The 21,310-nt window shown below is 45.4% G+C and overlaps 1 protein-coding gene across 1 annotated transcript in view; it reads left to right on the forward strand.

Moving 5' to 3' along the window:
- Positions 1–21,310, forward strand: part of ADGRB1 (adhesion G protein-coupled receptor B1) — a 198,183-nt gene that overhangs the window by 174,164 nt on the left and 2,709 nt on the right. The window contains exons 27-31 of the mRNA XM_041459547.1: positions 1,007–1,102; positions 3,726–3,780; positions 7,354–8,030; positions 8,655–8,690; positions 9,300–9,404. Coding sequence (XP_041315481.1) covers positions 1,007–1,102; positions 3,726–3,780; positions 7,354–8,030; positions 8,655–8,690; positions 9,300–9,404 — 969 coding nt within the window. The remainder of the gene's footprint in view (positions 1–1,006; positions 1,103–3,725; positions 3,781–7,353; positions 8,031–8,654; positions 8,691–9,299; positions 9,405–21,310) is intronic.

A 21,310-nucleotide genomic window follows, 5' to 3' on the forward strand; every position in this document is an offset into this window, starting at 1 on the left:
GTCGCGACCACAAAAATGACCATGACATTTTCGGTCAGAGAGAAGGAGGGGTGAATCAGCGTGGAGTTTGTGAGATGGGATATCATGTCAGGCTTTGCTTGTTTACCAGCAAAATTCTCGTTTCCAGAATGTTCACACCCCACCTCCAAAAAATGCCACATTAAAGAAGTCATTTGTGTGATTTCAGGAGAGGCGAGATACACTGAGGTTTGCAGGATGAAATCTGTGCTGGCATTAACACCTTGATATTCCAGCTAGGAAGTGCAGCCAGCAATAATCAGGCAAGGAAATTGAGGAAATTCTCTTCAGCCTCCCTGTGGAGATTTAAAATGGTGAATTATATCAGGGAAGAAAAGGACGAATCTTTTATGTTTCTTTTATTCTTTTCAACCTACGGAGTGGAGAGACTATTAATAAAAGAGACAGGAAGGGACTTTTTTTTCAATATTAATTTTATCTTCTTACAGTTCCTTTAAATTCAGTAAAACAGATTAATTTCTTATGTCAGGCCAATGAAATCAATGGAATTACACCACTGGCTTGGCTGAGACTCCTTCCACTAATTGCATTATGAATATGAGTCTGCATTTAACTCCCACTGCAGTCACTGGGATTTTTTTTCCAATTATTGCACTGAGTTTGGGCTCAGATTTATATTACAGGATCCTGATCAGACTTTGTAGACACCAATACAATGATTAATGCGGGAGCATCCATTTAAAACATATTGCAAGCTGCAAAATAAAGGACATTTTTATTCCTGACTGTATAAATCAAGCAAATGGAAATGACCTAGGCAGTGACCCAGGGTTGCTAGAAAAGCTCAGAGTTGCACTTCAGTGTGTGAAATATGTAACACATAAACCATGTGAAAGAAATGCCTGGATGCTGCTAAAGCAGGGTCCGTGTCCTTTTGATCTAACGAGCTATTTTTATTTTGGATTTCAGCAGAATTTAACGTGGTTTGGTCAGTCTGGCTCTGACCTTTGCCAATCTGTTCCTGCAGGTCCAGGATGCTGTGAAGTGCCGGGTTGTGGATCGTCAGGAGGAAGGGAATGGAGACTCAGGGGGGTCATTTCAGAACGGACACGCTCAGCTAATGGTAGGGAAATCTCCCACTTCCCCTTCAGCAGGGGGTTTATGGGGATTTTTAACTCATGACTGATAAGCAGAGGACTCTGTCCATCCCAGATCCTGAATTCACCATTCTTATTTCCTTTAAACTTTGCTTGAGCAAACACAGCCCTTAAAATGGACTTTTTCACACAAATCTGGGGTGTTGCATTGTAATTTTAAGGTTCTCAAACTTCCACACCAGGTTTTGCAGACATCTTGGTGAGATCCTTTCTTTCCCAGAAAAATAAAGAACCAAAATACACCTCTCATGTTTTCCAGACCTTTTCATCCCCATCAAGCTGCCTTGTCCTGGCTGGAGCTAGGAAGCAGTAGTTTAATACTGTTTTAATCACAGTCTATTGGGTTACTGTCATTAAAAATGCTAAAATGCTGTTTCAGAGGGATTTTTTTTCTCTCAAAAGCACACTTTGCTTCATTGGGAATAGTTTAAGCTCTGTAAATTGTGGTCCTGTTGTGTAAGTCCTTTGCAAACAGTAAAGGAATAGGCTGTGGGGCTTTGCCTTGCCTCTGCTCCACTGTTACGAAGTAGTTGATAAAAGAAACATTTAATTTCTGAGGTTAAGATAAAGATATCAGAGAATCAGAGGATCTGAGCAACTTCCAAAAGCTCCTGGTTAATATTAGATCTACAGAACAGCCCAGTGATGTTTTTTTTACAGTCACTCCTGTGCTGAGCAGTTTCTGCCTGGGTACGAGGCTTCGTCTCAAACAGCACAATCTTGGAGTCAAGACATCAGCAGAGCTTTAATTCCACCACACCTCGGTGGTGTTTGCTAAAAACAGGTGCCTCATTTCTCATTTAAATGCAGAGTCTTCTCATTTTCAGACAGGTTCTCGCTCTGCTTAATTGTGGGTAATTAGAGGACCCCTTGCATGCCTGGTGCTTTGGCTTGTTCAATATTAGACACCATAATCACACCCAGTCTGAATCTTCTTTTCCATAAGTTAACACCTAGGGCTTTCTTATTCTCTCTCTTAAAATCACGTGCCTTCAAATTATTTATATAGCCCCCTCCAGATTCTCAGCAACCTGAAAAAAAGGTGGATCCTGTGATTGTCAGTCTGCTGTCGCCATCCCAAGTTTCAGGGTTTTGCATCTCTGTACAACTCCACATTTCCATTCATTATCAGCCACCTTGGGAAATTCTGTATCAGCTACCAGTTTTTTAGCAATGTTGCATTTCCTCCTGCGCTGCTGATGGGTGTGTGGAGGAGCAGGGAGCTTACAGTCACTTTCCTCACATTCCAGCACAAAAAGCTGTGGAATCTGCCTGTGAGTGATGACTGCTCACTGGTACTTTTAGAGGGGTACAATGTTATTTTGTTGTAAAATCACCGAAGGAATCAAAAGCTTTTGCAGGATGACATTTTTGCTGTTACCTTTTCCGTTTATCTCCAGATCTGCCCAGCTAGTGAAAAGGAGCTTAGCTGAGTAGAACTGTTTTTCCCACAAAATCTTTTTGACTGGTGTTAAATATAAACCTGTCTTTCATTCATTTATCAGCAGAACTAGTGCAGGCTGTTCAGCTGCGTTTTTTCTGGAACTCCTATCGTGAAAATGAGATTATATTTTTCTGTGTCATCCCATTTGCCCATTCAAATGTTAGTTCAGTCGTATTTCTGTTCTGTTCTTTTCAGATTTGTTTGATATCCCAAAGAATTTACTGGGAAATTAACATCAGGAAGTCTGAGATAGTTGAAAAACCCTTGGCTGTCAACCTGCTAATATTTAATTGTTTATCTCAGGGGGATGGGGATTTTTCCCACATTCTTCTCAGTATTCAAATGGATTTCATTTCATCACATTAATACAGTTATGTTAAGTGTCTTTCTGAAATGATACCAGAAATAATCAGTGAACTCTTCTACCTTTTGCCAGTCTGCAGCTTCTCCATTACTCCATGAAAGCTCACGGCCTGCTGTGACTCAGTTTATCCAGTTCTTTGAAATGTTATCTGCTCAAAGCTTCAGAAAAAGGATTAACTCCTCCTGGGAGAAGAAAGGAGTTCCCTTTGGCTGCACAGACCACTTGAAAAAGTTATTCAGCCTTTGTGCCTGTGGGAGCCATTGATTTTATATGTTAAGAGTTTCAGAAGCAGAGACTTGTTCCCACTTCATGTGACTTGGTGACAGATCACAAAAAAGCCCAGTGGGGGTGGAGCATTCCCAGCAGGATCCCCAGATCTCTTTAATAAAGGGTGGGGAATCCACTTAAATTTATGTGTGGAGTGATACATCCAAAACAGTTTGGGCCAGCAACCTGTTCCCTGTTTTTTTAGGAGTGTGCATAAATGTGTTTCGGCAAGATATTTTAATCTGCAGCCCAGGAATAAATGAATGGATGAGCAGATGGACCCCAGTTGAAAAGCAACATTCCAGCTTTATCAGTGATAAAATTCAAAAGCCAACAAGTGGAAAAACATGGTGTGTTTTCCATGTTTGAAAATCCAAGCCAAACCTCTCCCCTCCACTCTCCTGGCAAAGGCTGTACCCACCTCACTAATAAAGTGGGGATTTTGCATTTTCCAAGTTTTCCTGTCCTTCACCACCTCTTTTTGACCACACCCTCTCTGTTCTCTGTCTTTCAGACCGATTTCGAGAAGGACGTGGACATGGCTTGTAGATCAGGTGAGCACATCACAGGTGAGAATCAGCAAGTGACCTGGTTTGGGGATTGAACTAGGCCATTTTTTTCCTTCCCTTTCTGTTTCCTTTGTGTGTGTCTTGGTGCCTTGCATGTCCTCATGTGGGTTGCCCTTCCTTTCAACCCCGGCCAAAAGAAAACAACACCCTGAATTCTCCCTTTGCTTTTTCTATTTTCCTGTAGCTCTTTTGGCCTTTTAACTGAGATCAAGCCTTGCCTCTGAGGAATTGTTTTTTGCCATGTAACACGGTGGCAGAGAAGAGCATCAAGGAAGAAGAGATGGGATCCATCTCTTCCTACTGCGATCCTTCTTTGTTCCAGCAAGCCCTGCTGGACTCCTGCCAACCCCAGGCAGCTGTGTGCTCATGAAGGGTGTCTTTGTAGAAAGTCTGGAATCTGGAGAGCCTTCCCACCACTCCACCTGGCTCCAGGCTCTTCTGTGCACCTGGAAGTGGTTGGATCTCTCCTCCTCTGCCTGTTCCTTTCTGCTGTGTGTTCATCACACAGGTTCCTCCGGATCCTGAGGATGTGCATGAGTTGACAGCCCCTTTTCCCAATAATCCCAGGGGTGTCTGTGCTGCCTGGATTCTCCCTGGCTGCCTGTTCCTCTCTGCAGGTGTCATCCTGTCCTGGACCTGGCATGCCTGACCTTTTGGCTGAGGTTATTTTTCTTACCCTTTGTAGATACTGAGGCTTTCATTTGCCCTTCCAGACTTCTCCCCTCTGCCAAGCAAGAGAAATACCAGCTTGCTTGGGAATTGCATAATTCATATCTTCCAAACCAGGATCTTCCCAAGCCAGGGACAGCACACTCTGTGTTCACTTACCACTATGGCAAATCTTCTCTCTCTGTCTTTTTATTAATCTTTCTTTCTTGCCTTCCTTCTTTCTTTTTCTCCTGTCTTCTTTCCTTCTCTCTTTCTCTCCTTCTTTCCCTGCTCTGCCTTTTGTCTTTCTCCCCTCCTCTCTCTCTTTCTATAAACATCTACCTGTCCTTTTCATTTATCCTTTTCTTTATCTCATCTATCATTTATTTATCTGCTTCTAATGTATTTATCTATAATTCATCTCTTTCATTCTGTCTCACAATCACTTATTTATCTCTGTCCTCAACTGTCTGTCTTGCTGTACCTATTATTTATGTATTTCTATCTGTCAACATTTGTCCCTGTCACTGTGTTTCTGTATATTGTCTATCACTGTCACTATCATTTATCTGTCTAATATCTATCTATATCTTATTTATCTTTTCCTGTCCATCTCTCTGCCTCACTCCCTCTCCCTGTGCTTATCACAGTCACAGTATATTTATCTCACTTACCCCTGTGATATCTTATTTCACGGTCACTTTTGTCCATTTATCTCTTTTCAGGGTCTCTCAATTTTTTTTTCTTTCTGTTTTTCTGTCTCACACTCTCTAATTTAATTTCTAGCTGTCAGCCTCTTCTCATTTGTCTCTTTTGACACCAAATATCTCAATCCCAAGAAATCATGTGTGAAAAACGTGTGTGTGGGGCCATGTCTGAGTTGAGGAGATGCTGAGGGAACATTCACCAGACAGAGTCAGCTGTAAACCCCAGCAGACCCCAGATTCCTCCTCTAGAGGAGCCTTTCTGGATTTGCCACCACACCTCTTCATCCCAAATTGAGTTTCCCAGAGGAAGGAGCTGATTCATTTCACGTGATTTCATGGCAGAAGCCCCTGGATCAGCAGCTTGCCAACAGCCTAAGCTTCCCCTCCTTTGCCAGCATCCAACTCTATAATTTGTATTGGTCTGCCTGGAGATTCTCCTCCTCTCATGGAGTGCTATTAGATTGTGCCAAGATAAGTAGTTAATAATAAACCTCATTTCAGAGACCTTTTGGAGTGGTGCATCATCCCATGCACTCTGCTTATTAAATAATAAAAACCAGGAACCTGTCCAATGGTTTCTGGCCATCACTTCTCCTGGAGGCACCATCTCCCCTCTTGTGATGGATTGGAGATGTGGCTGAGACCACTCAGAGCTCCCTCACATTGATCCCCTGGTAGGACTTGCTCCAGGGCTTGTTGTTGAAGGCTCACTCTGCTCCTTGCTTGGAGATTTCCAAATGGAAACCTCTCCAAACCTATTTTCTGCAGCCGATGTGAGCATGGAGAAGAGCCTGGATCAATAAACCTTGCTGGGACTCCCAAGGGAAGGGTTTTACTTGCTCTGATTTATCCCAGCAATGCCAAGATGTTCGTGGCTGCCAGAGTTTTCAGCTTTAAAAGCTCTTTACAAGCTCTTTTTATTCTCCTTGGTGCCCTGCTCATCCTGCCTTACGTGCTCTGTAGTCTTGTGGGGGGGGAGCTTTGATCTTCCCTCACTCCCACTCGGAGCTGGTAGGAAAATCAGTGTGTCCTCAGTGCCATGGGATGCCCATCCCACCTCTGTCCCACATGGAGCAGCTGAATAATGTCAGCTCACCCCAAAAATCCTTCTCCCTGGTCCTAAAAAAGATCCATTTACCTTTTTTTTATTTCCTCCTTACGGTGGGTGAAAGGGGAGCATACTTTTCTTTCTCTTTTGCTGTACTGAAGTCCTGGGTAAGTAGCCCACAACACTTTGTCCCTGCCCCACAGTCAGATTTCCATGATTCTCTGATTTTCCACCCAATTGAGACATCAGGGTTGACACCATTATTTTCCCAGGATCTTTGTTGCAGCCTGAAATCAACTGAGCAATAGATTATTATGCCTGGAAAAGGGGCAAAATATTTTTTTTGCAGACAGTGTTGTGTGGGAATGAGTGTCTAAATGTCCTTTATGACGTGTTCACTTTCTCCTCAGTTTAAACTTTTCCTCTCTTTTTAAGGAATATTCCTGTCACCACTTGCTTTCCTGAAGGGAAATAGAAAATTGCTAAATAATGAGCTATCACAAAGGCTTACCATGATTACTGGAATGTAAGACTTTTTGGAGAGCAGTTTGAAATTCATAACAAAATATGATGTGTTTCAAAATACCAATTTATTAACACTGGAACTGTTAAGGGAACAGAGCAACCTGAAGTATTTTAGTGAGTTAGTACAAAAAATTAAATTTGAAGGGGGCTGGAACTCGATGATCTTTTAAGTTCTCTTCCAGCCCAGGCCATTTGATGATTTTATAGTTGTATGAATCATTGATAATGTTGTATTTCAGCTATTTCCTGAATCAAAATAATTTTTTAAATGAAAGCAACCTTTTATTTTAAAGAATTCTACTCCATAGGCTAATAATGTATAGATTTCATATACACATGCATATACTAGACGTACTAAATATCTAAAACTCTCTTTGGTTTTCAGGATATTGTTGGCCTAGATGGGAGTTTTGGCCATGGTTGTGTTGGAAAACTCACATCACAGAGAACTCTCCTAAAATAACAGTTTTTTCCTCCCTAGCTTCAATTTTGCCTTCGGTATCCTGGATTTTAAAAACACAAATAATGTTAAACACTGTTGTGCCTCTTTGGGAGAGGTGTTGGTGGGGAGTGATTGTGAGAGGCGTCTTGATATGTCAACAAAACCCCAGGTGAGGTGCTGAGGACACTTTTCTGTCTCCCCAGTGCTGAACAAAGACATCACCACGTGCAGAACCTCGACCATTACGGGGACCCTGAAGCGCCCGTCGCTGCCCGACGAGGAGAAACTGAAACTCAACCACCAGAAAGGCTCATCCAACTTCAACAGTCTTCCAGCCAACGTCTCCAAGATGCACCTTCAGGGCTCCCCACACTACCTGGGGGCCATCAACCTGAACGAGTTCAGCAACCACTCCCTCACCCTGAAGAAGGACAAAAACCAGCCGCCGAAATCCATCTACATCTGTGACGGGGACATCTTCAAGAAGTTGGATTCGGAGCTCTCGCGGGCGCAAGAGCAGACCCTGGACACCAGCTACGTGATCCTGCCCACCAACACGTCCACCTTGAGAGCCAAACCCAAAGATGAGAGCAAATACAGCATCAACATCGACCAGATGCCTCAGACACGGCTCATCCACCTCAGCATGGCCACCGACCCGGGCTTCGTGGTCAAGAGTCCCCCGCGGGAGCCGGTGTCCATGGCGTGCAGTGAGGTGCAGGGTTCCTCCATGATCCAGCAGCAGCAGCAGCTGGCTCCACAGAACATCTCCAACGAGTCACAGATTCCCAACAGCCTGTGTGACACGGGTGACTCAGGGAACTCGGGTGTGGTGTCGAAGAGCGAGACCGTCTCCACCCTCTCCATGAGCTCCTTGGAGGTGAGCGTGGAAATGGTGTTGTTCTCAGCCCAGGGTGGCGTTCTGCCCTCAATCCCGCCACTCCAGGGGGTTGGAAAGAAGAACTTTAGGGAAAATGTAGCCCAGGATGCAATGCCATATTACCCTGAGGGACAACTGGCATGTGGTCATGTTTTGGAATGTGATGTCACAACTTCCAGAGCACGTTCCATTGCTGGATCAACTATTTTTAGCCCTACAGGTGCTGCAAAGTCAAAAAAGAAGTTAATTTATCAAAGAGTGTTCATTTTAATGCCTGGCACATGGCCTGCCTTATCTTTTCCCCTTTTGATCCTCTGCCCTATTTCCCATTTTGATGGTTTCAGTCATGATACAGATGAGAACACCCAGTGATCCAGGCTAGAGGGAGCTTGGAGCAACCTGGGATAGTGGAAAGTGTCCGTGCCCATGGCAGGAGGTTGGAACTGGTTGATTTTAAGATCCCTTCCAACATAAAAGATTAAATAATGTAAAATATTTGGCAGTTTCCATCATGAAGAGCCAGAAAAACACGTTAAAGGTGTAGAAAAAGGGAAAAGACAGGGATTTTTCCTGTGTTATTCTCTTACTAACCTTTACCCATCTTTTTCTCTCCTGAATATCCAGAGGCGGAAATCCCGGTATGCAGAGTTAGATTTTGAGGTGAGTACATCCCTTTCTGAACGCTGGTCCCAAATTTTTTGAGCCATCCTCTCCAATTATCTCACCCTTGCCAGAGCACAGGAAATCCATGTTCAGCTTGCTCATACATGGAAAGGGAAATCCTTCTAGAAATTGCCCTGCCTCTCCTTCTGGGCAGCAGAAGGTAGAAGTGAAAAGCAGACTGGTGGAATTAAAAAGAAAATGAGATTGTGGAACATTTTCTAATGAAATTACCCCAATTTTACACATTTGGGTACACATTTACAGAGGTTACAAACTGAGGAAAGGCTGAGCACTGGGACAGGTATTAGTTAAAGAAGGGCAGCAAGCCCTCCTCAGAACACTGACAGTCAAGCTCAAATTCTGCAGCATAAAAATTTGATTGTTGCAAGTTTAAGGGGTTTTTTTAGGTCAAAAATTAGTATTTTCTACTTTCTCCCACCATCTCACCTTGAAAATAAAGGCAGTGCTGCAGTGGGTCCTCAGTAAATGCAGAAGGTATTTTAGGCACCTGCAGGGAGGCAGAGCTGGGGTTAAATGATGTAACTCTGGGGGAGGACGTGTTCTTGATAGGGTTTGCTGACCTGTGGCCCTTTGTGTTTGCTCCAGAAAATCATGCACACAAGGAAACGTCACCAAGACATGTTCCAGGACCTGAACAGAAAACTCCAGCACGCAGAGAAGGAGAAGGAGTCTCCAACAACGGACAGCAAGGTTAGTCAGACACTTCCAGAAACCCTCTGGTGCCAGTAGGAACATGGGAGCCAGCAGTAAATTGGTTTTCGACCATGCATGTTGCAAAAAACACACATGCACCACACAGCAGCCCAGGAGCAGGATGTCTGTCCCCATGTCTGTCTTTGGTGTTGTTTTTCCCTTTGTCTGTCCTTAGCATTCCTTTCCAGGTCCTCCCTTTGTGCCCCTGTTCATCCACTCCTAGGCGGGAACTGGAAATTGGGTTGACCATGAGGAAATCTGGGTGGAAAGTGGAGAGGGCAGAAAGAGGGGAAGCATCTCCCATCCCTTGTGGGGCTGAGGCAGAGGACAAGGTGGCAGTGATGGGATATTTAGGATGGCCACAACGGTGGGATTTAAGGTGTGATGTTGGGAGCACATTTTGGGGACTGGAGACTATTAAATGTAGGTTATTTGTGACAGCTGATCACCCGTGATACGAGCGTGTGGAAATGAGCAGGTCCAGACAAGGCCATGAAGGTTCTCCAAGGGCTGGAGCATCTCTCCTATGAGGAAAGGCTGAGAAAATTTGGATTGTTCAGGCTGGAGAAGGCTCCTAGATGAGCTCATTGTGGCCTTTCAGTCCCTACAGGAGCTGGAGAGGGACTTTGACAAGGTCATGTAGTGACAAGACTCTGACAGCCAACAAGGGGCAAGGGCTTTAACCTGAAAGAGAGTGGGGTTAGATGGAATATTGGGAAGAAATTCTTCCCAGTGAGGTTGGTGAGACCTGGCACAGGTTGCTCAGAGAAGCTGTGGCTGCCCCTGGATCCCTGGAAGTGTCCAAGGCCAGGGTTTGGAGCAACCTGGGATAGAGGAAGATGTCCCTGCTCATGGCAGGGGGTTGGAAGAAGATTATGTTTATAGTCTTTTCTGACTCAAACCATTCTGTGATCCTGGGATATCCAGCAGCAAAGTTCCAGGGAAAAGAGGGCTCCTTTAAAGGAGACAGACTTATGGAAGGGCCTTTCAGACTTTAATAGGGGCAGAGATCTGGGACTGGAAAAAATTATCAGGAGCCTTTGTAATAATTGGTGTTGTAAATAATAAAATAAGGAAGAGCAGGCAGATGGCACCTTCCAGCCAGCTGGGCAAGGACTGAAAGGCTGCAAGGAATTCTTACAGCTCCAGCTGAAGAGAAAAACAAGCAGCAGAGCCAGGTCGACAGTAAGAAATTAAATTTCCTGCACTCAGGAGAGAGGCGAGGTGAGCGAATTATAACAGTTCTTGGTGATTTGTAATTAAAGTCCCTCATGACAAGAAAGAAATGGAGGGGCTGGTGAGAGAAGGGCAAGAAAGATGGAGAAGGGTCTGGAGCACAAGTCTGATGAGCAGCACTTGAGGGAGCTGGGTGGGACTCAGCCTGGAGAAAAGGAGGTTCAGGGGGGACCTTCTGCTCTCTAGAAATCCCTGACAGAAGGTTGGGGCCGGGTGGGAGTTGGTCTTCCCTCCCAGGTAAAAAGTGATAGAACAAGATGAATCATCTCCAGTTGCACCAGGGGAAGTTCAGGTTGGATATTTGGAAAAATTTCTGCACTGAACGGGTGGCCAAGCATTGGAGGAGGCTGCCCCAGAGAAGTGGTGGAATCACCATCCCTGGAAATGTTCAGAAGCCACGTGGATGTGGCACCTGGGGACACGGTTTAGGGGTGGCCTTGGCAGTGCTGGGTTGACAGTTGGATCAGTGATCTTGGAGGTCTTTTCCAGCCTCAGGGATTCCATGATCCTAAGACAGATCGAGGATGTAGCACTCTCCTGCAGTGTGGCAGATGTGGCACTGGTGGGGCTTATTTTCATGGGAGTCCCTTGGAGACAAGAGCAGAGCTCAGAGGGTGATGGAACAAGAGGTTTGGGGATTTTTGGAGGGAAGCAGAGCACTACAGAGCCTTTGGTCTGTGTTCTGACCTCACAGCATTGCTGTGCTGAGCTCCAGAGATGTTACCCCAGCAAATTCAACTTCTATTGCATGTGGCAAGGTGTCATTATGGGCTGCTCATAACAAAGTGAGAGGCAGTGGGTCTACAGGTTCAGACCAAAGAATTCTGCCTGGCCCAGAATCCCAGTATGTCTCACTCTGTGTCACCTCTCGGGGTTTTTTTTTGCAGTTATTTTAGTATGATGCAGCTGTAAACCCAAAAAATGCTTAAATGCGATGTAAAAGCTAATCTGTGGTCTATTTGCAGGAGGGGTTTATAGATTGGGAAGGTTTTAGCATTTCAGAGATGCATCTATGTAGAATTAAATTTGCTGCTGTCAGCATCAAAGAGCTTTGAGCTGCTGAAGGAGGTTCTGAAGGTGGATTTGGCATATTGACTGAATCTTTTTCAAGATGGGAATTTTCTCTTGGATGTAACAGGAGTGGGGGAGCTTGTGAAGAGCAGGATTGGCAAGTCAGGTGTGGGTATTGGTTTAGAAAACATCCAAAGCAATACAAAGTCAAATAAACAGGTTTTTTTCCAGCCCTTTTTCTACCATTTTTTGCTGAGAACCCCATTGGAACTCAGGTCCCATCTTCAGCTCGCCTTGAAAAGGCAAATAGCAGATAACAGGGATTAAAGGAACAACAAAAGAATGTTTTCTCTTTTATGTGTGTTTAGGTTATAAAACGAAGGAGTGCTTCTTCTGGTTGCAGTGATAAAACAAACCTTAGTGTAAGTCTGGCTTTCATTTGCACTGCAGAGCATCTTGGACCTATCCCAACCCCTTCCATGACATTGTCTTGTTTTGAAAAACAGTTGTGTGCTAAGGAAGGCAGGAGACTCCCTTGAAATGAAAAATGTAAAGCCCCTCCCTCCAAATTATTATAATTTTGAAATTAAGGGGCTCTCAGGCAAAGATATGGGAGCAGGAACAATAGTTCTTTACTAGGAAAATTAAAAGTACAAATGCAATAGTACAAAAAGAGAAAAAAAAATGCTAACAGAGTCAGAACAGGAGCTGACCCCCTGTGGGTCAAGGTGGTGGCACAGTCCCATCCCATGGGGGCTCAGCCCTCCTGCAGTGCCAGCTGTGGTTCTGCTGGAGCAGGGATCCTGCACAAGGGGGGAGTTTTCCTCTGAAACTCCAGGGGTGCTGGAGATGGGCCTGCTCTTCCTCTGGGAATGCAGGGCAGAAGAAAGCTGCTCCTCTGGGAATCCAGTGGGAAAAGGCTGCTGTGGTGTTCCAAGTGTCAGATTCTATCCAGGCAGGAATGTTTGGCTCCTCCCCCTGGGTGGAGCATCTCCCAATGGGATGATGGAATTTTATCAGCCATGCAGTGACGCTCACTAGCCATGAACAGAAGAGATCTCCTGGAGGGGGGATTGGTGTGTGGAAGAGATAAAGAAAAACTGCCCAATTAACAGAAGATAACTGCCCCACCTCTAACAGATGGCAAATAGAATACACACCCCCAGCTACATCTTTCAACCTAAGACAGACATGAATCCAAACATTCCTTAACCAGCAGAAAGCTCTGTGCCTTGGCATGAGCAAGGTCATCAGGATCCTGGAGCACCCCTGAACCCTTCCTCATCCCAGAGCAGAAGGGATATTTCCTGGGTCTGCTCCGTCTGCCTGCATTTCTGTTCTCTCTGATTTCCTTTTTAAATAAACAACCACAAAGTCAAGCTCCCAAGTCTCTCTCCAAGCCTGGCATTTTCCCAGCCTCTCCTGGCAGCATGTCCCATTGTCCTCAGTCCTTTCCAGGATGCAATGCTTGTCCTGATCTTGCTGTTCCTCTCTTCTCCCTCAGCTCCAAGGTCAGAAAAGTGCTGATGAAACTGGAATTAAATGTCTGCACAGGACAGGCATCATGTGGATTCCTAGGAATGGTGCTGGCCATTTTTTAGGGGTTTTATTGTACATGCCATCCACACAGTACTCCAGTGTCACACTAAACACAAGTTGCTTTCACATTAACTCCTAAATTGTCAGATTTTAAGGAAATACCAAGAAAAGAATGGGATGAAGTGACAGATTTTCAGTCTCTTTAGGAAAAAGGGTGGAAAATTCAACCGCCACATTTTATTTATTGTTGAGAATTTCTCCAGCTTCGAGGGTAAAATATGATTTTTAGAACCCCTTTTTGGGGAGTTTTCAGCCACGATTTAAAGGTTTATACAAGGACATGTGTTCCTCCTTTTTAGATATCCTGACAGATGGAAACTTGGGATCAATATTAGTACTATATACACTTGATAAAGAAAAATGTCCTTTGCTCACTGTCCCAGAGAAGTAACTGGCAGAGCTGGAATCATAAACAGGGACTCTCAGCTGGAATCATAAACAGAATCCTTAAGGTTGAAAAATACCTCTAAAATCACCAAGTCCAACCACTAAACTGTGACCCAAAGTGCCACAACTAAAAATGCCTCCCAGAATGTGACTCCAGCACTTCCCTGGGCACCTGTTCCGATATTCAGTGTCCCAGCTCTTGACCACCCTTTCAGTGAAGAAATTTTTCCTAATATCCAGCCTAAACCTCCCCTGGCACAACTTGAGCAGATTTCCTCTTGTCCAATCCCTTGGGAAGAGAGACTTTGAGTTGTAGGGAGTTTTAGATGGAGACAGGTTTGGGGATGAATTCTGCTTTTCCATCAACCTGTGGTTGAGGAGTCCTAATCCACATCCCACTGGGATTGGGGTGTCCCCACTGCCCGCAGCTTCCTAATGAGAATATGTCAGAATTATGGGAAGCAGGGTAGTTCCTGGAATATCAGTCAGGTCTGAATCTTGCTCATATTCCAGGCATTCCCAGGGATGTGGCAGTGACCACAGTTATTGTTTCACTGCAGTTATTTTGCTGGAAGTCAAAGCACATTCCTAATGGTGGACTAAGTTGAGCCTCAGAGTACAATAATAAAGAATTGCCCTTCCTTGAGGAATAAGCATGGATTTTCCCATATTTTCTTTTCCAGTTTATTACATAAAATTTATTCCATGTGACACATAGTATCTTTTGTCTGTACCTCAACTCTAAAATGCTCCCACTGGAAGCACCCTCACGTATTCTTGATTAAAATCACATTTTCCAGCAGGATCCACGTTCAAAGCACACAGGAACACACATCCAGGTGTTGTCCAAGCCTTGCCCACCTCTTCCCTGCAGCAGAAAAATGTGGTCATACTCAATGGCTTTGAGCTGAAGGAGGGACATTTAGGTGGGATACTGGGGAAAAGTTCATCCCTGTAAGGCCCTGGCACAGGTTTTCCAGAGGAGCTTTGTATGTTTCATCCCTGGAAGTGCCCAAGGCCATGTAGGACAGGGCTTGGAACAACCTGGGATAGTGGAAGGTGTCCCTGCCTGTGGCAGGCGGGGGAATGAGGCAATGTTTGAGATCCCTTCCAACCCAAACCATTCAGGGATTCTGTGATTTGTGGCTGTATGGACTGATCAGGGATATAGACACTATTTCCCAAAGTTAATTTTTCCATACTAGGGAATTAAGATTGGAGCAGGACGACATCCAGCAAGATCTGATGACAGCCAAGTTGAAAAGTCAGGTTTTCAATGCACTGATGCATCTCTGTATGACCTTACCATGATCCTGGCAGGTCCCTTCCCACTCTGGATATTCTGTGGTAAATTTTTTCTCACTTGCAGTCTTCAGGTGAGGCAAGGAAGGTGGAGCTGATTTTTTTCCTATCTCAGAAGGAAATGTTGGGGTTGTAGGCCAGAATTTTTTGCTCATGTTTTGCTGGAATTTGGGACAGATTTTCTCTGACCACCTGAAGAGATGGAAGAACCTAAAAATAGCACCTCAGGAACAGCTGGTTTGCTGTGCTCACCCTCCTACCAAACCTGTGGATGTTTCACACTGTTGCCCTTCCATTTAATCCCAGACCAAACTGGAAGCTGGTATAGCCCCTGAGAGGAAAACTGAATTAGCTCTGTGTGTGTGGAATATTTATCCCCCTGACAGCTCATTTGCAACCAGAAAGCATCAAAGGAACCAAAGACTTGGAGACAACCACAGCAGGATTTGCATCAAAATACCCAGCCACCCCCACCAGGCATCCTGATGAAAATTTAAAGCTCTCTTGGTGTCTGGGATGCACCAAACCCTCATTTTTAAGGCTGCAATAAGCAGTGAGTGGCTTCCACGTGGATTATAAATCTCACTTTATATAAGGGAGATTTTGGATGTATACTGGAATGTTAGCTTAGGACTGATTCAGACGTCAGAGTTCTTCCTTCCTAATCACTCCCATCACTTTGACTCCTTCTTTAGATCCCCAGTTGCTACAAAAAAAAAGAAAAAAACCCCATTGTTGGAAAATTGTGCTGCAAGTTTGTTTCTCCCTTTCAAAGCCTGACCTTTGCCTGGCAGACTGCAGGCTCCACCACACAATTTCTTCCCCTTTTTCCTCCTAAATACACAGAGTTACCCAGCTTTGAATTCTTGTAGCTGAGAGTTCTTCACATTAAAGCAGGGTAGTGGTTATTTTCAAGCTGCTTTGTACTACACAGGAAATATTTTTCCTGTACAGATCTGTGTTCTCAGGGTTTAACATCTCCAATGCTGATGCTCCTTGGGAGTTAATTGCTAAAGAAATTCCAGGGTTTGGGCTGGGCATTGAGAGGGGTCTGTGGTTTTGTAGGTTTTTAAAAAAGCCAAGGTTTTGCTTCTCCTACATTGTGATAGCACTGGAAGTGGTGCTACTGCTTCCCCCTCAGCAGGAATCCTTTGATCCAGCTCCATTACAGAAGCTGGAATCACATCCATATTCCTCTTTTCCTGCCAGCATCTGGCTTGGCATTCATTTTAAACAGCAGCTCTTTGCTTGTGCCGAGGTCAGCGCTGGACAGAGCTCTACAAATTCCTTGGATTTTCTCCTTCGTGTTGATGAGCTCCCTGCCACATTCAGCTCCCTGCAGCTGGAATGGCTTTTGCTTTGGCTCCTGTCCTGCAGCTCACATGCAGGATCTGGACTCAGTTTATAATTCACAGAATCACAGAATGGTTTGGATTGGAAGGAACATTAAAGATCGCCTCATTCCACCCCCTGCCATGGGCAGGGACACCTTCCACTATGCCAGGTTGTTCCAAACCCCATCCAGGCTGGCCTTGGACACTTCCAGGGATGGGGCAGCCACAGCTTCTCTGGGAAAAAACACAACTCTCAAATCCCATCCCAAATCCCTGCTGATCCTGAAAAGTGCCTGCTCCAAAACCTACTCTAAAAAGCTATAAAGGTTTTTCTGCCTAATTTTTCCTTATTTCCTTCTGGACAGTGCTTCTCTCTTGATTCCTCACTTTCTTTTCTCACAACGAGATTTTTCTGAGCTTTCCTCTTGAGGCATCTGGAGATTTGCCCATTCCAGCAGCACTGGTTTTGGCAGCCTAATGGAGTGTTTAGCAAAAAGGACCATGGAGCCACAGCACAAGGGAAAAGGGCTTTAAGATGACAGAGGGCAGGTTTAGATTGAGTATTAGGAAGAAATTCTTCCCTGTGAGGGTGGTAAGGCCTTGGCACAGGTTGCCCAGTGAAGCTGTGGCTGCACTGTCCCTGGAATAGTCCAAGGTCAGCTTGCACAGAGCTTGGAGCACCCTGGGATAGTGGAAGGTGTCCCTGCCCACGGCAGGGGGGTGGAATGAGATGATCTTACTGTCCCTTTCAACCCAATTAATTCCCTGATTCTATAATTCTATGATTTTATGAATATTGATGGATATTGCAGTTTATCCCCAGGCAGGGCTGTTCTCCCTGGTGTGCTCTGCTGCAGGAATTGGAACATTGGGAATCTGCTGGCTGGGTGTACCTCTTCAAGGGAAGCTCCACTTTTGGGAAGGGTGTCTTTGTGTCACATCTTCAATCCTCTCGGCACTGCTTAAAGGCAAATTTTAACGGACCAATTAGTGAAGCTTTTATAGGGAGGAGCTCTGCATAAAGTCTGATAATTACCGCAATAAATTCTGTTATGAAAATGACGTCAAATCTTAATTCAGTCAGCCATAAACCATCTGCCAGCTCCCAGGTATCGAAATACACCATCAATCAGAAGTTCACCTCCTCCTGCAGATCATCCAGCACCTTTTGTCCCAACAGTTAGGGGACAAAATTTGTCCCAGAGAAATCTGTTCCATGTATCCTCTGCTCCAACACCAGGCAGTGCCACCAGCACATTGAAACTCCTGGGTTTTTATACTCTGAAGTCTGAATAATTCTTTGTCTAAATAAAAGATTCTATGAATAATTATGCTTTGGGTGCTCTTGGTCCCCTCCTGCATCCCCAGTTGCCTCCGTGAGGCAGCTCTGGGAGTTTTCAGCATTTTAGGGAATTTAGTCCTCCAGGTGGGCTCTTCACAGACCATAAGCATTGTCCCAAAAAAGGTTGGGATTGGACCATCTGGATTAACAGCAAGGATGCTCTGGAAAACAGCCTGTTCCTGATGCTGATGGGACCACAGGTGTTCTGTGCAGCCTTCAGGCTTTTCTGGAGTCAGTAAAAGACTTCCTTGATCCAGAGCCTGTTCACCTTCAGCTGTTTGGCCTCGCTAGAGTTTATCTCACAGCCACCCCTTCAGGATGGATGAGCTTCAGGGAATACAGAAGCAGAAGACATATTTTTATAGGCCAGGAAATGCTGGGTATTTCAAGTTTCCTAACTGATCTCCAAGTTAAAACCACAAATTATTTCTACTTTTTTTTTTCCAATTTAATTTAATGAAATTCTGAACAAAGCCAGCCATTTCCTTTTATTTTGATTTTCTCCTAAATGAAAAGGAGAAAAAAAGAGAAAGCATAATCTTTGTAGTTCAGTAGTATAAAATGAAAGAACTGCAGCTACTTGTTTCTGAGAAGGAAGGAAAATTTATCATTCTCTAAAGGAACAAGACAGCTTTCCCATTTTCTAATCACTTTTCATCAACATTGATCTGAAGATGGATTAGACGAGCGTGAGCCACATTTATCCTTCAAATTCCCTGCTCTACGCTCTGAATAAATTCATCCTGGTCCTGGAGTCATCAGTGTCATGGGGAGAGACTATTTGGGTCGTGAAATATCCTTCAAGCTGACACCAGAGGCAAGGAAAACAGCATGGGAGGGAGTTCCAGGGGAGTTATCACCGAGGGCTCTGTGGAAGGCCCTGAGCTGCTCCTCAGTTTTTCAGGGTAACCATAAAAACTGGCTGTTAAAAAAAGGGAGGTGCAGCTTGAGCAGCCTGAGCGGTTCATGGGCTTTGGATGAAGTGGGAAATCCAAACTGTGCCTCAGAGCAGACTCTTGGGCTGTATTTGTGCACTGCAGGGATGATGCTCCTAAGGAAAAGAGCTGGGATACAGGAGCTCGGGATGAAGCCAGCCTGGACTTCTGGAGGCAGCACAGGAAAGTTTAGAGGGTGAGGGAGGGAATTCTGCCCCTCAAACCTGCTCTGGTCAGACCCCACCTGGAAACTTTCATCCAGTTCTGGGATCCCAGCACTGGAAGGACGTGGAGCACCAAGGTGATCAGAGGGATGGAGCAGCTCTGGTGTGAGGAAAGGCTGAGAAAATTGGAATTGTCCAGCCTGGGGAAGAGAAAGCTCCAGGGACACCTTAGAGCCCCTTCCAGTGCCTGAAGGGGATGCAGAAGAGCTAGAGAGGGACTTGGAACAGGGGTGGAGTGACAGGACAAGAGGGAATGGCTTTAAATTGACAGAGGTCAGGGTTAGATGGGATATTGGGAAGAAATTCTTTCCTGTGAATGTGCTGAGGCCCTGGAACAGGTTGCCCAGAGAAGCTGTGGCTACCCCATCCCTGGAAGTGTCCAGTGCCAGTTTGGACAGAGCTTGGAGCACCCTGGGATAGTGGAAGGTGTCCCTGCCTATGGCAGGGGGCTGGAATGAGATGGTTTTTAGTGTCCCATCCAACCTAAACTATTCTGTGATTTTGTGATGATTCCCTGAAGACCCAGGGTGGGGACCCACCACCATCACCTTTCCATACCCACCACGAGTCCAGCACAGGTGACTCTGCAGTCTGCCAGGACCAGCTCCAGCAGGAGGATGTGCAGATTATCTCAATGCACTTTGCCTCTGTCTTTGTCAGAGATTTGGGGGTTTTGTTGGCACTGCAGCCTAAAAACATTTTGTCCCAAATCCTCTCCCTCCACCTTAAAAATCTGCAGCTAAAATGAAAGTCAGAGCTGAATGAAAGAGACCCCCAGTGCCACCAGGATGATGAACACCTCGAGTCTGCAGCTGGTTTTACCCCAGTTCTGAGTGTGGGTGCTCCTTCCTTTCCCACTGTTTTTTTCCCTTCACAATCCTGGCACCAGGCAGGGACTGATAAACATTTCCCTCCTTCCCAGAAGCTCCTGGGCTGTGTCAGGCCAGAGTGATGGCTCTGTCCCTGGCTCCTGGTGCTTTCAGCCCCTGTCTGGGGCCAGTCCTGGCTGTCTCAGAGGCACTGAGCCAGCTCCAGTGCCTTTTCCAGCCAGATTACACATCCCTCTCTCCAGGATTTCTCTTTCTTTTCTGTGCATAGCTCAGTTTTCCCTCCTGTCTGCAAGGATTGTTAAGACCCCACAGTGAAGCTGGAGGGAAGTGCCAGGGTTGGAGCATGAGCCCAGTGCCTGTTTCTCTGTGCTGCTCAACTGGCCAAGACCCCATAAAAACTTTTTTCCATATGGAGGGAAAGAAAAGGGGAGCTGTTCCCAGGAGCCTGATACCAATTCCCAGGGTGCCCTGTGCCAAGAGGAGATTTTCTATTGTCTCCCAGCATCCTTCCCATAGCTCTGCCAGGCTGATTAACCTGCTCAGAGATCCCAGTGGGCACCAAGTCCTTCTGCAGCCGCCCCTGAGCCAGCACTTCCCTCACAGCCTCACCAGACCTGATCCTTTCCTGAGAAATGCAGAACTAAAAGCAAGTCTCCCTTCTTCATTTCCTCGTTTTCCAGAGCTCTTTTTCATCTTCTAACTGTGAATAAACACCTTTGGGGTCACTATGCTCACCACAGTCACAGGTAGACTGATAAAGAGGATGGAAATCACCATGTGGGGTCAGACCCAAGGGCAGTTTCTGCCTCCCCCTCCATGGCAGAGTGAAAAGGAGCTTGGAAAGATAAAAGGGCCAGGCTGTGGTGGTGCATCTTCAAAAAGATCCCCAAAACTGCAGGAATTTGTGCTCAGAGACCCCTTGATGCAGAGTGGTGTCACTTCACTGGATGGCACCGAATGGATGCTGGTTTTGTGAGTGTTTCCGTGTAATTTTCATGAGTTTGGAAGTTTTCAGGATGGACAGAGAGCTGTGGAAAGGTGGCCTGGAGGTTGGCTGGGCACTGTGGGCAGGCCCAGCTCCCGGGGTTCACTCCTTGGTTGCTCTGGAGTTCCTTTGTTGGAAGGGATTATCCCAATCCCCACCATCAGTGGTCCATTCCTATCATCCACAAGCCTCTCAGAGCTTCACAGACCTCTTTTACATCCAACCATAATCTCTTTTAGGGCCTGATAGTGGGAATTTACAATCTTTCCTCCCACAGGACATTCTCTATAACTTTATCCATGGCTGGAAACTGGCCACATTTATCATTTTCCCTTTATCCTTCTCTCAGGAAGCCCACAGAGTGCCCAGAATATTCAAGATGCAGGTGCAGAATGGAGCTGTACACTGCCAGAATAATATTTCCTGTTTCATTTTCTCTTCCTTTCTTATTTTTTTTCTCTTCTCAACAACTCACAACATTTAATATCTGGGGTTTGAATAATTATTGTCACCCTTAGGTGGTGTTCCCCAGTGACAGGGCTGATCAGAGGCCGCTGCTGTAGATGTGAGCTCATCATTTTTTTATTTTGTCAGGTTTTTGGGTTTGTTTTTTTTTCCTTCAATTTCTGTTCCCTCCCTGGCCTTGCATCTCCTCTTGCTCACTGGCCCATGACAGGGAGGGCTCTGAGGTTTGCTGATCACGTTCAGGGTGCATGAT

The sequence above is a fragment of the Pyrgilauda ruficollis genome, unplaced genomic scaffold (genome assembly GCF_017590135.1).
Source record: "Pyrgilauda ruficollis isolate IOZ18807 unplaced genomic scaffold, ASM1759013v1 scaffold138, whole genome shotgun sequence".
In the NCBI taxonomy this organism is placed as follows: domain Eukaryota; kingdom Metazoa; phylum Chordata; class Aves; order Passeriformes; family Passeridae; genus Pyrgilauda; species Pyrgilauda ruficollis.